Source organism: Petaurus breviceps, unplaced genomic scaffold (assembly GCF_028583685.1).
Source record: "Petaurus breviceps papuanus isolate PSGF00001 unplaced genomic scaffold, PetGlider_PUasm1.0 90731, whole genome shotgun sequence".
NCBI classification, from domain to species: domain Eukaryota; kingdom Metazoa; phylum Chordata; class Mammalia; order Diprotodontia; family Petauridae; genus Petaurus; species Petaurus breviceps.
Genome location: NW_027187325.1, coordinates 10090868 through 10103452, shown reverse-complemented (window position 1 = coordinate 10103452; position 12585 = coordinate 10090868). Strand labels below are relative to the sequence as shown.

The 12585-nt window shown below is 36.5% G+C and overlaps 1 protein-coding gene across 6 annotated transcripts in view; it reads left to right on the top strand.

Annotated features, from left to right (window-relative positions):
- The window catches only part of PTPN4 (protein tyrosine phosphatase non-receptor type 4), a 225042-nt gene that overhangs the window by 149739 nt on the left and 62718 nt on the right, over positions 1–12585 (top strand). For all 6 annotated transcript variants that reach the window (XM_069066917.1, XM_069066916.1, XM_069066920.1 and 3 more), the window contains 2 exons: positions 5729–5901; positions 9453–9521. In XM_069066917.1, coding sequence (XP_068923018.1) covers positions 5729–5901; positions 9453–9521 — 242 coding nt within the window. The remainder of the gene's footprint in view (positions 1–5728; positions 5902–9452; positions 9522–12585) is intronic.

Genomic DNA, 12585 nt, shown 5'->3' with positions numbered 1-12585 from the left:
ATTAAGGGGCAGGGAAGATCTTCAAATTCTGTTACCATTACAAATACTTCATTTAGTACTTGGTGAAGATTTTAAAAAATACATATATCATCAATGCTCTTATGAAATTCACAATCTCGTAGCCAAAAACAAATACTTAATTTTCTTTTTTTAGAAATGAATTGCTGAGTAATTAATTGCCATAAGTTAATGTCAGATGAGGGCTTTTTTAGTAGCTATATTAGACCAAAAAAGTTACCTCAAGATAAGTCAAACCCTATTTATGCCCTGAAGCGTATTAGAATGAAAATGAATGAAAAAGGATTTATTAAGCATGTACTAAGCACTGTGTTAAACTTGGGATACAAAAACAAGCAAGCAAACAAGTCAGGAAGTTGTATTTTAGTGGAGGAAGACAGGAGCTAGAAGGAGAAGGGAATAGCACGGTTTGGACATGTCCAGGAAGTGACGCGGGGGCTCAATTCCAGTTAAGACAAGACAGAAACTCACCTATAAAAACCCAGCGTCCTAAGGGTATAGTCCAAGATGCTAGTATGAGAAGGAAAAAGAAAGTGGCTTAGAGTGCCTATATAACTTGGAAATGGAACGTCTAGTAGAATCAGTCAGCCTTAGAGCCAAGACTGAAGTCAAAAAAGTAATGTCAAAACATTAGTGAAGGACAAGTAGAATCGAGGAGCCAAGGGATTGGGTCCCATGATGACAGTGAAGAATATGGTTAGAATGAATCCAAATTAAGATAACAATGGAACATCAGTGATGAATATAGCTTTCCCACTCATGTTGTAGCCAATATCTGAAAAAGGTATCAGAGCAGTGATAAAGAAAATTGAAGAAAAAACAAATTAGTTCCTCCATCTAGTCCAAAGTTGCATAAGTGATGGTCAGAAGTTGGTGGAACCTATCAACAGAGTCAGGGTAAGCACTGGGAAACGGACCTAAAGATCTTAGGTTTGTGCTAAATAATTGTGCCAGTATAAGCAGCAACACCAGCCTAAAGACTTTGTGTGGGTGATCAAATGGAAATGTGCCAGGGAGGCCAGCACAAAGAACATCAGGAGACCTGGGTACCCATCCAGAGGGGATGAGAATATGAGATTCTGAGAATATTGATGTCTAATATCTACCAGGCATTTTTCTAAGTAACAGCATCAGACGGAACTTAGTCCTGTTTGGGGAATATAAAGAAAATGACTATGGTTTTTGGCCTGAGTGCACAGTGGACCACCAGGAAATGGAGATCAAAGCCAGAGTTGGAGTCAGAGACTAGAATAAATGTCATCCCACTCCCTCTTCCCCCAGGATGGCAGCATCTAAACTATATGCTTTAGAGGGCATATTCTTTCCTTGATGCAATGAAAAAGCTGATAATATGAGTAAACTATTGTTGTTTGTCCTTTGCTCTCGAAGAGCACCATGACATCAGGAAGGTGATGTCATAACTTTGCGAGTGAACTGGACGTAAGGGAGGGAAGCCTGTGCAAGGTTACCGGCCTCATTTTCTCCCTCAGAGCCATCTGGGTCCAGTGGCAAGATAAAGATCGGGATGGCTGAAGATGGCCCAGATGTAATGGGATATCTTAGCCTTTTTAAACTAAGGTCTTTTCCTAGGTCTCAGTTTGACTGAGGCAATGCCCATTCAGTGATTAAGGCTAGGTAAGAAATGAGTAAACTAATGAAAACACCAACTACGCTTGATTTCTTGATACATTTTAGAACCTAGCTCTGCTGTCCTACTTGAAAGTTGCTTCTGTACAGCACTCCATCTCCTGACTATGCTTTCATAATCACCTGTGCCTATAATATTCTCCCTCCTCACCTCTCCTCCTTGAAAATTCAACTCAGCTATTTGGAATTACACAAATAAAAACACTAAGATGCCTATACCTTTTGAACCAGAATATACTGCTGAGCATTAACTCAAGGTTGTTTTAAAGAGGAAATCTAAGGTATGTAAAAACAAATCCAATCAGTAAAAAATCTATTTTTTAAGAAGACTTGATTCAGATACCATTCTCTGAAGCAGACCTTTAACAGGTTCTTCTCCCTCCCTATCAGTGAGTGCTTCTTTCTCTGAAAATTCCTTCCACGTATGCAATATTTCTCATGTGTGTATGTTATTTGAATGTTGTTTCCCACATTAGAATATGAATTCCTTGAGAGCATAGACTGTATTTTTGCCTTTCTTTATGTCCCTGATACTGGATACAAACCTGGTGCTTAATAAATATTTGTTGACCTGCTGGAACTTTAGGTATATAGTCATAACCAATTTGTGAGCTCCCTGAGAAATACAACGGAGCAAATAGAACTCAGTTGTCCCCTGATACAATAAGATATATAGATATAAAGAATATATATAGATAGAAAATATATATGCAAATAAACATAAAGAATAAAAGAAAATATACTATCACAAAACAACAACAGACCTGGAAAAGAAGTTTAGGAGAGATTGTTTAAGAATCTTTAGACTCCCTGAAAAACCATGGCTTAAAAAAGGTTGGACACTAAGAAATCAAAAGAGAAGATTGCCCACAGACTATTAGAGTTAAAGAGTAAAATGAAAATAGAAAAAAATGTGCTGATAACCTCTTAATAGAACCTCTACACTAAAAACACTCATTTATTTCAGTCAAATTTCTAAGCTTCCAAATAGCAGAGAAAAAAAATGCTGCAAGTAATCAGAAGACTTCAGATAACTAGGAACCCCACTCAGGAGTAATACCCACTATAGGTAAGAGAGAAAACATCTTGGTAAAGACAGAAAATGAAGGTTTATAATCAAGAGTGATTTACTCTTGGGCAGAGTCAAGATGGCAGAGTAGAAACAGAAGTTTCTCAGGGCTCTGGCTCTCACCTTCTCCAATTCATGTAAAAGGTGACTCTGAATAAACTTTGGAGCTACAGAACCCACAAAATGACACAGAGAAGCTAACCTCCCACCGAGGACAGTCCAGTAGGCCAGCAGGGAGCAGCCAGTGCACACTCTGGAAGCTGACCCCAGGCCCATGTGAGCCAGAGGTCTTAGCCCCAGGGCAGCCTGACCAGACACCGGCTTGAGGGACTTCACCAGCTGCTGTGGCGGTTTCCAGAATTATCAGTCCATAGATGCTAAGGACAAAGTGAGAGAGAATTCGGAGTGTCGTGGCTTTAGCGCCCAGGGCAAGAAGCGGCTGAGGTGCAGCAGTCATGCAGCTGCCACCACATGGCAGCTTGAGCTACTGGCCTGAAGCCTGTAGGGGGACCAAGTGACTAGTCTGAGGGGTAATCTCTCTTGCTTTAACCTGCTTGGATCTGGAGTGGAGGTCCTGGGGTGTGTGACCAGCTTGCCGGAGCATGTGGAGGCTTAAGAGAGGGCACCGCACTAATACTTTTGGCAGCTGAGAAAAGCCCAGCAATTTGGGACAAAGCTCCCCTCTCTGGTAGCAGAGCACTACTGTGCCAGAAAGCCCCAAAATCAAGTAATTGAGTGGCAACATGAGTAAATGAGGGAAGCAAAGCAAACAGAGGAATCCAACATTGGACTCCTATTTTGGGGACAAAAAGGATCAAAGCATGGAACAGGAGGAAGACTGTGAAGTCAGAACTCCTGCACCAAAAGCTTGCAAGAAAAATACAAGCTGGTTACAGGCCATGGAGGAGCTTAAGAAGTATTTTGAAAACCAAGTAAGAGAAGTGGAGGAAAAATTGGGAAGAGAAATGAGAATGATGCAAGAAAATTATGAAATGAGAGTCAACAACCTGACTAAAGAAAATAATACCTTAAAAAATAGACTAACTTAAATGGCAAAAGAGGCTCAAAAAGGCAATGAGGAGAAAAATGCCTTAAAAAGCTGAATTTGCCAAAATGAAAAAGAATCTCAAATGCTCACTGAAGAGAATCATTCCTTCAAAATTAAGATTGAAGCAAATGGAAGCTAGTGACTTTATGAGAAATCAAGATACTGTTAAACAGATCCAAACAAATGAAAAAATAGATGTCAGTGTGAAATATCTCATTGGAAAAACCTGGAAAATAGATCCAGGAGAGATAATTTAAAAATTATTGGACTGCCTGAAAGCCATGATCAAAAAAGAACCTAGAAATCATCCTCCAAGAAATTCTCAAGGAAAATTGCCCTGATGTTTTAGAACCAGAGTGCAAAATAGAGGTTGAAAGAATCCACCGATCACCTCCTGAAAAAGATCCCAAAAAGAAAAGTCCTAGGAATGTTATAGCCAGGTTCCAGAGTTCCCAGAACAAGTGGGGGTGGGATAGGATGGAGGGAAATATAGTCAGTCTTTCACAGTATATCCACAATGGAAATGTTTTGCATAGCTACACATGTACAACCTATATTGAATTGCTTATCTTCCCAGTAAGAGTGTGATGAGAGAGGAAGGGAAAGAATCTGGAATTCAATGTTTTAAAATCAAATGTTTAAATATATATATATATATATATATTTATTATTATTTTACGTGTAACTGGGCAATAAGATATACAGGCACTGGGGCATAGAGATCCACCATGCCCTACTGGAAAGTCATGGGGGACAGAGGAAGATATGGGAGAGAGCAGATTGGGGGAGGGTATATTCAGTGGGATGACTGTTTTCGGATGGTAGGTAGAGGAAAAATGGGAAGAAAATTTGTAACTCAAAATCTTGCAGAAATGAATGATGTAAACTAAAAAATTAAAAAAAAAAGAGGAAAAAAAATAAAGACAGGACATTGAATTAAAATAAAACAAAATAAGAACAAACTACAAAATCTCTTTTCTACCTGCATAGCTCATGTCTTGGAATGGGAAGAGGCTAAAGGTAGGGATACTAGACAGGAGTCTATCACAGTAGTGTAGATGAAAGCTAGTAAGAGCCTGAACTTGGTTTGGTGACTTTGAAGGTAGAGAGGATGAAATATATGTAAGAGATAATTTGTATTTAGAAACAAGATTTAACTGTAGAGTGAATGATGGGTATCAAGTATGATATGAAAATGTGAATCTTAACGACTTTGTGATATTTTTACAGAAATAGAGAATCTGCTATTTTGAAACAAAATGGAGACTCATTTTAGTTATACAAAGAATTGATTACCAGGGGATGTAACTTCATTTGTCTGTGTATATGTTCTTACTAAGTGAAGCACTAAGATAAAACAAAAGGTGGGCATTTCTAGAATGAGTGAATAAAAAATCATTGATTAATCATTATAGGCCAAGAAGTGTGCTAAGATCTAGTGATACAAATAGAAAAAAATTAGACACTCCCTGCTCCCAAGGAATTCACTTTTCATTTGGTATGACAGCACACTTAAAAGAGTGTATCTTTAAGTCTGATGGATATATCTCTCATTATAAGCATTTTGTGGCAAAGCAGGTGACTAAACCCATTCCTCTGGAACAAATAATAGCAAGGCAGTATGGGAAGACCTGGCAGACCTTAGGACACAGTGCAATACAAATGGAAAACCCTTTTGTTCCTCCATTGAATCAGTGTAAACATCATCCAGATAATGTGAAGAGTCTTGTTTTTCTGCTTGGCCATCCAGAAGGTGTGTGGCTTCTGAACAGGTCAGGAGAAGAAAAGTGTGAGGATGAGGAAAGGAGACTTCACTGGCGGTGGCTGTGACAGCTTGGCTCTCAATCTTTCTGAATTATATGATATTAATGCTGATTGTAGATAATAATTGTTATATTTTGTCAAATTGTTTTTTGTTTTTTTGGGGGGATGTTTATTCCCTACAGCATGAATCTAGAGAAACGTTACTGGGATTCAATATGGTGAATTATAGAGCATGTAAAAATTTGTGGAAAGCATGTGTAGAGCATCACACATTTTTCCGTTTGGATAGACCACTGCCACCTCAGAAGAATTTTTTTGCACATTATTTTACTTTGGGTTCAAAATTCCGATACTGGTAAGTACGACTTCCATGACTAATGTTTTTATATTAATTGCTGGGGATCTTGGATGTCACATTCTATTTTGTAGTGCCATATAATGTTCATGGTACCTGGTCAGGTTAACCATATAAAAATCTTATTTATGTAAGTTTTGGCCACAGGTTTTGTCCATCTCAGCATGTCTTTATAAAGTGATATATATATAAGCAAGGATGCTCATTATCACCACTGTTATTCAGTCTAGAAATGCTGGCTATAGCAATAAGAGAAAAAAAATAAATTGAAGGAATTAGAATAGACACTCAGAAAACAAAACTTAATCACTCTTTTTAGATGATATGATGGTATGTGTGTGTGTATATATATACTTGGAATATCCTAGAGAATCAACTAAAAAACGAGTTGGAATAATTAACAACTTGGAAGATATAAATCATAAGCATTTCTCTATATTACCAACAGAGTTTAGCAGCAAGAGATAGAGAAATTCCATTTAAAATAACTAGACAATATCAAGTATTTGGGATTTTAGTTACTAAGACAAACCCAGAAAATATATGAACACACAAAACACTTTTCACATAAAAAGGTTATATCTAAGCAGTTGGAAAAATATTAATTGCTAATGGGTAGTCTGAGCCAATATAATAAAAATGACAGTTCTACCTAAATTAATTTATAATAAAAATGACAGTTCTCCCTAAATTTATTTTACTCAGTGCCATACCAAACCATCAAAAATTTATATATATATATAATTTATCTGGAAGAACAGAAGGTCAAAAATACCAAGGGAATCAGTGAAAAAAAATGTGAAGGAAGGAAGCTGTACCAGATCTCAAACTATACTACAAAGTGGTAATCATCAAAACAGTCTTGTACTGGCTTAAAAAGTAGAGTGGTAGGGGCGTCCAGGTGGTACAGCAAGTAAGAGCACCGGCCCCAGAGTCGGGATGACCTGGGGATCAAATCTGGGCTCAGACACTCAGCACCACACCCAGAAATAACTGGCCATGTGACCTTGAGCAAGTTACTTAACCCCAATTGCTTTAAAAAAAAAAAAAGTAGAGTAGTAATTCAGTGGAATAGATTAAATACACAGTAAATGACTACAGTATTTTATTGTTTTATAAACCCAAAGCACCACGCTTTTGGGACAAGAATCCACTATTTGACAAAGACTGCTGAGAAAACTAGAAAGCAGTACAGCAAAAATTAGATATGGACTCACACTGTATACCCAAATAAAGGCAAAATGGGAAAGTGGTTTTGATATAAATGGTGATACCAAAAGCAGATTGGGAGAGCATAAAATAGTTAAACTGTCAGATCTTTGGATAAGGGAAGAATTCATGATCTAATAATTTTGATTTAATTAAAAAAGTTTTGCATGAGCAAAACCAGTGCAGCCAAGATTATAAAAAAGAAAAGCAGAAAACTAGGACATTTTTATAGCGTTTCTCTGATAAAGGCCTCATTTCTCACATATACAGACAACTGAGTCAAATTTATAAGAATATAAGTCATTCCCCGTTTTAATAGTCAAATTTTATGACTATGCAATTTTCAGACAAAGTAATCAAAGCTATCTGTAGTCATATGAAAAAAAAACTATATACTATTGATTGGAGAAATGCAAATTATGACAACTCTGAGGTACCACCTCACATCTATCAGATTGGCTAATAAGACAGAAAAGAAAAATGACAAATGTTGGGAAAATTGGAACACTAATGCACAGTTGGTAGAGTTATGGATTCATCCAAATGAGATGGGGGGTCACTATATGTACAAAAATATTTATGTTAGCTCTTTGTCATGGTGTCAAAGAGTTGGAAGTTGAGAGAATTGCCTATCAATTGAGGAAAGGCTAAAATAAGTTGTGGTATATGATTGATGAAATGCTATTATGTTACATATAAGAAATGATGAGCAAAATGGTTTTAGAAAAATCTAAAAATAACTGGCCGTGTAACTAACCTTGAGCAAGTTACTTAACCCCGATTGCTTTAAAAAAAAAATCTAAAAAGACTTACATGAACTGATGCAAAGGGAAGTAAACAGAACTAGTTGAAAATTGTACACAGTAACTGCAGTATTGTAGGACAATCAGTTGTGAATGATTTAGCACTTCTCATCAATAAGATGAGGCGCTTCTTAAGGTCTCAAGATCAAAAATGTTATCCACCTCCAGAGAAAACTGGTGGAGTCTGAATGCATATGGAAGTATACTTTTTGAAATTTTCTCTGTTTTTGTGGTCTGTGTTTTCTTTAACAACTTGACTAATATGGAAATGTTTTTCATGACTACACATGTATAAGCTACGTCAAATTGCTTGCCCTCTCAGTGAGTGAAGAGAGGGAGGAATTTAAATAAAATCTTGTAAAATAGACTAGTATAGTTCATCTAAAAAATCGTTATGCCCAAGTTGGAGTCATAGGAGGAATGCAAAGGTGGTTCAACGTTAGGAAAACTCAACATAATAAATCATGTTAAAAAGCTAAAACATTCAAAACCACATGATTATTTCAAAAGATATGAGAAAAACCTGTCTTCAAAGTATCATGCTCATTTACACTAAAAAAAATTACCCTATAAAATATAGTTAGAAAGGGACCTTTTTTAGTATTATGAAAAGTATTTAAAACCAAAAGCAAGCGTCATGTGCAGCAGAGATAAGACTAGAACCCTTCCAGTAAATACAGAAAACAAGGATGTTTACTTTGCTGTCTTGGTCCATGCTTTGAACTCTTCCATGTTTCATTTTATTTTTATCTAGAGATAATCGTATGTTCCTAGAATAATGCAAAGTATCAGCATCAAATAAACCATTTTAGATAAACTTAAGATACAACTATGGTTTTAGTTAACCACTTTCTGATTCCCACAAATTCTCAGACCTCTCCAAAACAAATTGTTTGCCGAAGGTAAAGCAACTTTAGCTGTCTCCGTGGTATAGGTGGGATACTCAGAATCCAAAAGAAGTTGGTTTTTTTTTTAAATGAACAGAAATCTCCCTGCAGTTTTTGCTTTTCTTTCTCATTTGGATGAACGAAGTGATAATATAGTACTTGGCTGTTGGATGAAGTGAAATTCCAAATTTTAATTTGTTTTATCTGTGAAGAAATATTTGCATAAAATTTTTACTTCTCAATTTTCCATCACTGGATTTGTATATGAGATGTCAGTTAAAATGAATAGCATGAATGTATTCAACAATTCAATACTATGTTAGAACTTTCCTTGCTCATACTCCAAAGAAAAGTGAAAATGATGGGGGAATTTGAAATGAAAGACACTGTTGCAACTTGATTTTAAATAAGTTTTTTTTTTCCACAGGCAGCTCATAAACTGATGTTTATGATTCATTCTGTCCTTGTCACTGCACATTTTATAATAGAACTAATGGGTTCAGCTATATTTGGGTCTCTTAGTATCATATGTTTGTATGAGTTCTTCCTAAAAATACCCCAGACATTTGAAGTGATATAATTATCAATAGAATAGTATTGTACATAGTCATCATTTCTTTTTTCCCATTATTATATAAATTTGTTCTTTTAGTGGGAGAACAGAAGTCCAGTCTGTACAATATGGCAAAGAAAAAGCAAACAAAGACAGGGTGTTTGCAAGGTAAGATATTGCTTTTTTAGCCCTTGAATGAAAATTATATTATACTTATAGGACCATCATTTCTTTCAGCCATTCCAGAAATCTACAAATTAGCAAATATTTATTGAGCACCTGCTACTTAGAAGGCATTGTGGTTGACTTGAAGAAGTATCCCCTGCCTTCAGAGAGTTTTTGGTCTTATTGAAAAGCAGATACATGGAAAAAAATACATGGGAAATTAATTAGCCAGTGATATAGATAAAATTACATGACAGTTATAGAGCTCCTATTTCAAGGTAATATGTAATTGTGAAATGAATTATACAGGTAATAGTTGCTGTAAGAGTCCAGAGAAAAAAAGACATCACTTCAGGCTGGTTAATCATGGAGTAGAGAAGAGATAAAATTTGATATCCTGACTAAACAGTGAGATAGATTTCCATGGATTAACATAAGGAAAGAGACCATTAAGGTAAAAGAAGTGGCGTTTGCAAAAGTATAGGGCAAGAAAGTACAGCACACATAGTATACAAGCTTTATAGCTCTGTATAAATGGACATTCATATTAATCTCATAGTAATTAGAGTTCAACCAGAATTGTTTGAAAGAAGGGGTAAGTCTGTTGGAGCACTCAAGGTATGAGGTGATATTCCACTAGCCATAGAAATGGAAGGTAAAAGAAATGATGGAAAAGATAAGATAAAAAGATAATATAAAAGAAAAATTTAAAAAGACATGATTATTGAATTTGGAAGACATAGTTCAAACTGTTAACAAACATTTAAGTGCCCATTATATTTTTGGGCACTGTGATAAACCTCAAGGATGCAAAGAAAAAAAAATCCCCAAGATTTCAAAGAGCTTACATTCTAACATGTACTATATAATGTATAAAATGAGTACATGGTCATTTTGAGGGAGGGAGAGTACCAGCAGCCAGGAGAGTAGGAGAGACTTCAATGTAGAAAGTAGCATTGGAATTGATGAAACATCCAATACTTGGTACTGTTTCAGAGAACTTTTAGTAGAGTGGAAGGGGCAGAAGTCATGTTTTGGGGTTTATGGAAAAGTAAGTAGAAAAGAAGTAAAAACATTTGAAATTTTTCCAGTGGAGCTAAGGATGTTTTCCTCTACATTTTTTCAAGGGCTGTCCGAAATCCCTTGCAGCTCTGCTCTGTGCCATGCTGCAGCAAATTAAGTTTGCTGCCCAGCTAGTATACATTAGTAAAATCAACAAGAAATTAATAAATCTGTAGCTGAGTAGCAATGAGGGGATTGATTAAAATGAGAGCATGAAATGAGATAATGTGTAGTGAATCAAGTCCATGGTTCGCTGACTTTGTCAAACACTTCTTTATACTATAGCAGACATAATGGGAAAAAAACATGAGTAGGGCTGATCTAGAGCTGGAATTTACCCCCATAGACATGAAAGTGTGCAGTTTTGTTCATAATGGTGTTAATCCCTCAAAGTAAGAGGGATACAACAGTTAAAACGGTATTTTTAAGCCCTTTGAACCTAAGCATAACTGTGTGCATTGTAAGTATTTTCCAGAATTTAGAGCATTAGTATTGTATGGTTTGGCAAAGTTTACTGTTCCATTGTCATGCACAAGGAATTTTATTAGCTATTTTACTTGCATATTGGCTTGTTTTTCTTTTAGAAATTGTCTTGTGCACAAGCCCTAAAAGTAGATGCACCAACACAAAGATAATTCTTACTTTAAAGGAGCTTATATTCTGACAGGGAAAACTTCACACTTAGGGGAGTGAGGGCCAAGGCAACTTGAATTGGGAAAGTCAGGATTGGTGATCTTTTCCTATAAGGGAATAATAGATGGACACGCTTAATTAATTTAATAAGTATTTAAAGGCCTACTAGTGAATTTAAACCACTTCACCTCAGTTTAACTCGTAAGTGGAATAGAAATGTGACTTTAGGTCAGAGGAGACTAACTGGTTTTACTACCAAATGCTAACATAAGCTCGCTACATTCACCTGTGTCAGCAGAACAGTCCAGTCGAGCCTACTGTTTTGTTGTTCAGTCTTTTCAATTGTTTCCAGCTCTTCATGATGCTGTTTGGGCTTTTCTTGGCAAAGATACTCTAGTGGTTTGCCTTTTCCTTTTCCAGCTCATTTTACAGATGAGGAAACTGAGGCAAACAGGATAAGTGACTTGCCCAAGGTCACACGGCTAGTAAGGTCTGAGGTCTGATTTGAAATTGAAAGATGAGTCTTCCAGACTCTCGGCCTGGTGCTCTTATCTATTGCGCCACCTAGCTACTGTTTTGAACAGTGTGCTAAATGTGTTAGGTTCGAGGTTTGGCATCATGTACCAGTATCAAAATGTTCTTTTTAATTACTTTCCTTGGGGTGGGGGGGGGGGTGGCACAGAGGACAAGTGACTTGCCCAAGGTCACACAGTTATTTTTTGTGTTAAGTGTCTGAGGTCAGATTTTAACTCAGGTCCTCCTGACTCTAGGGCCAGTGCTCTATTCACTGAGCCACCTAGCTGCCCCTTTTTAATTACTTTAAATCACAGTAGCAGCTTATATATTTAAATGCATCTAAAGAGGCTATTTTAGTCAAACTATTTCTTATAGTATACTGATTTTATAAATTCAAAGTTCTGTTAAAGTATGTGTACCTGCACTTTGGGTAATGTTTGTTAAAGTTATTTATAATGTATATTTGGGAAGTCTGTGAGTTAAAATGCATAAGGACTTCAGTATTCCTATATTAGACACAGGTTTCGGAATGAGGAGCTTTAAAAAACTCTGCAATAAGTATTAGCATAAAAGGTATTTTGTTGTAAGAGATTATTGTACATTGAAGTTTTGTGCATTTCTGAGTCTTTAGATTAGAGGAAGTGGGGGCAGCTAGGGGGCGCAGTGAATAGAGTACCGGCCCTGGAGTCAGGAGAACCTGAGTTCGGCCTTAGACACTTAACACTTACTAGCCATGTGACCTTGGGCAAGTCACTTAACCCCAACTGCCCTGCCTTCCCCCCCCCCAAAAAAAAAAGGCAAAAAAGTAGATTAGAGGAAGTGTGTAATCATTATGCATAATTCATTTTTATTGACC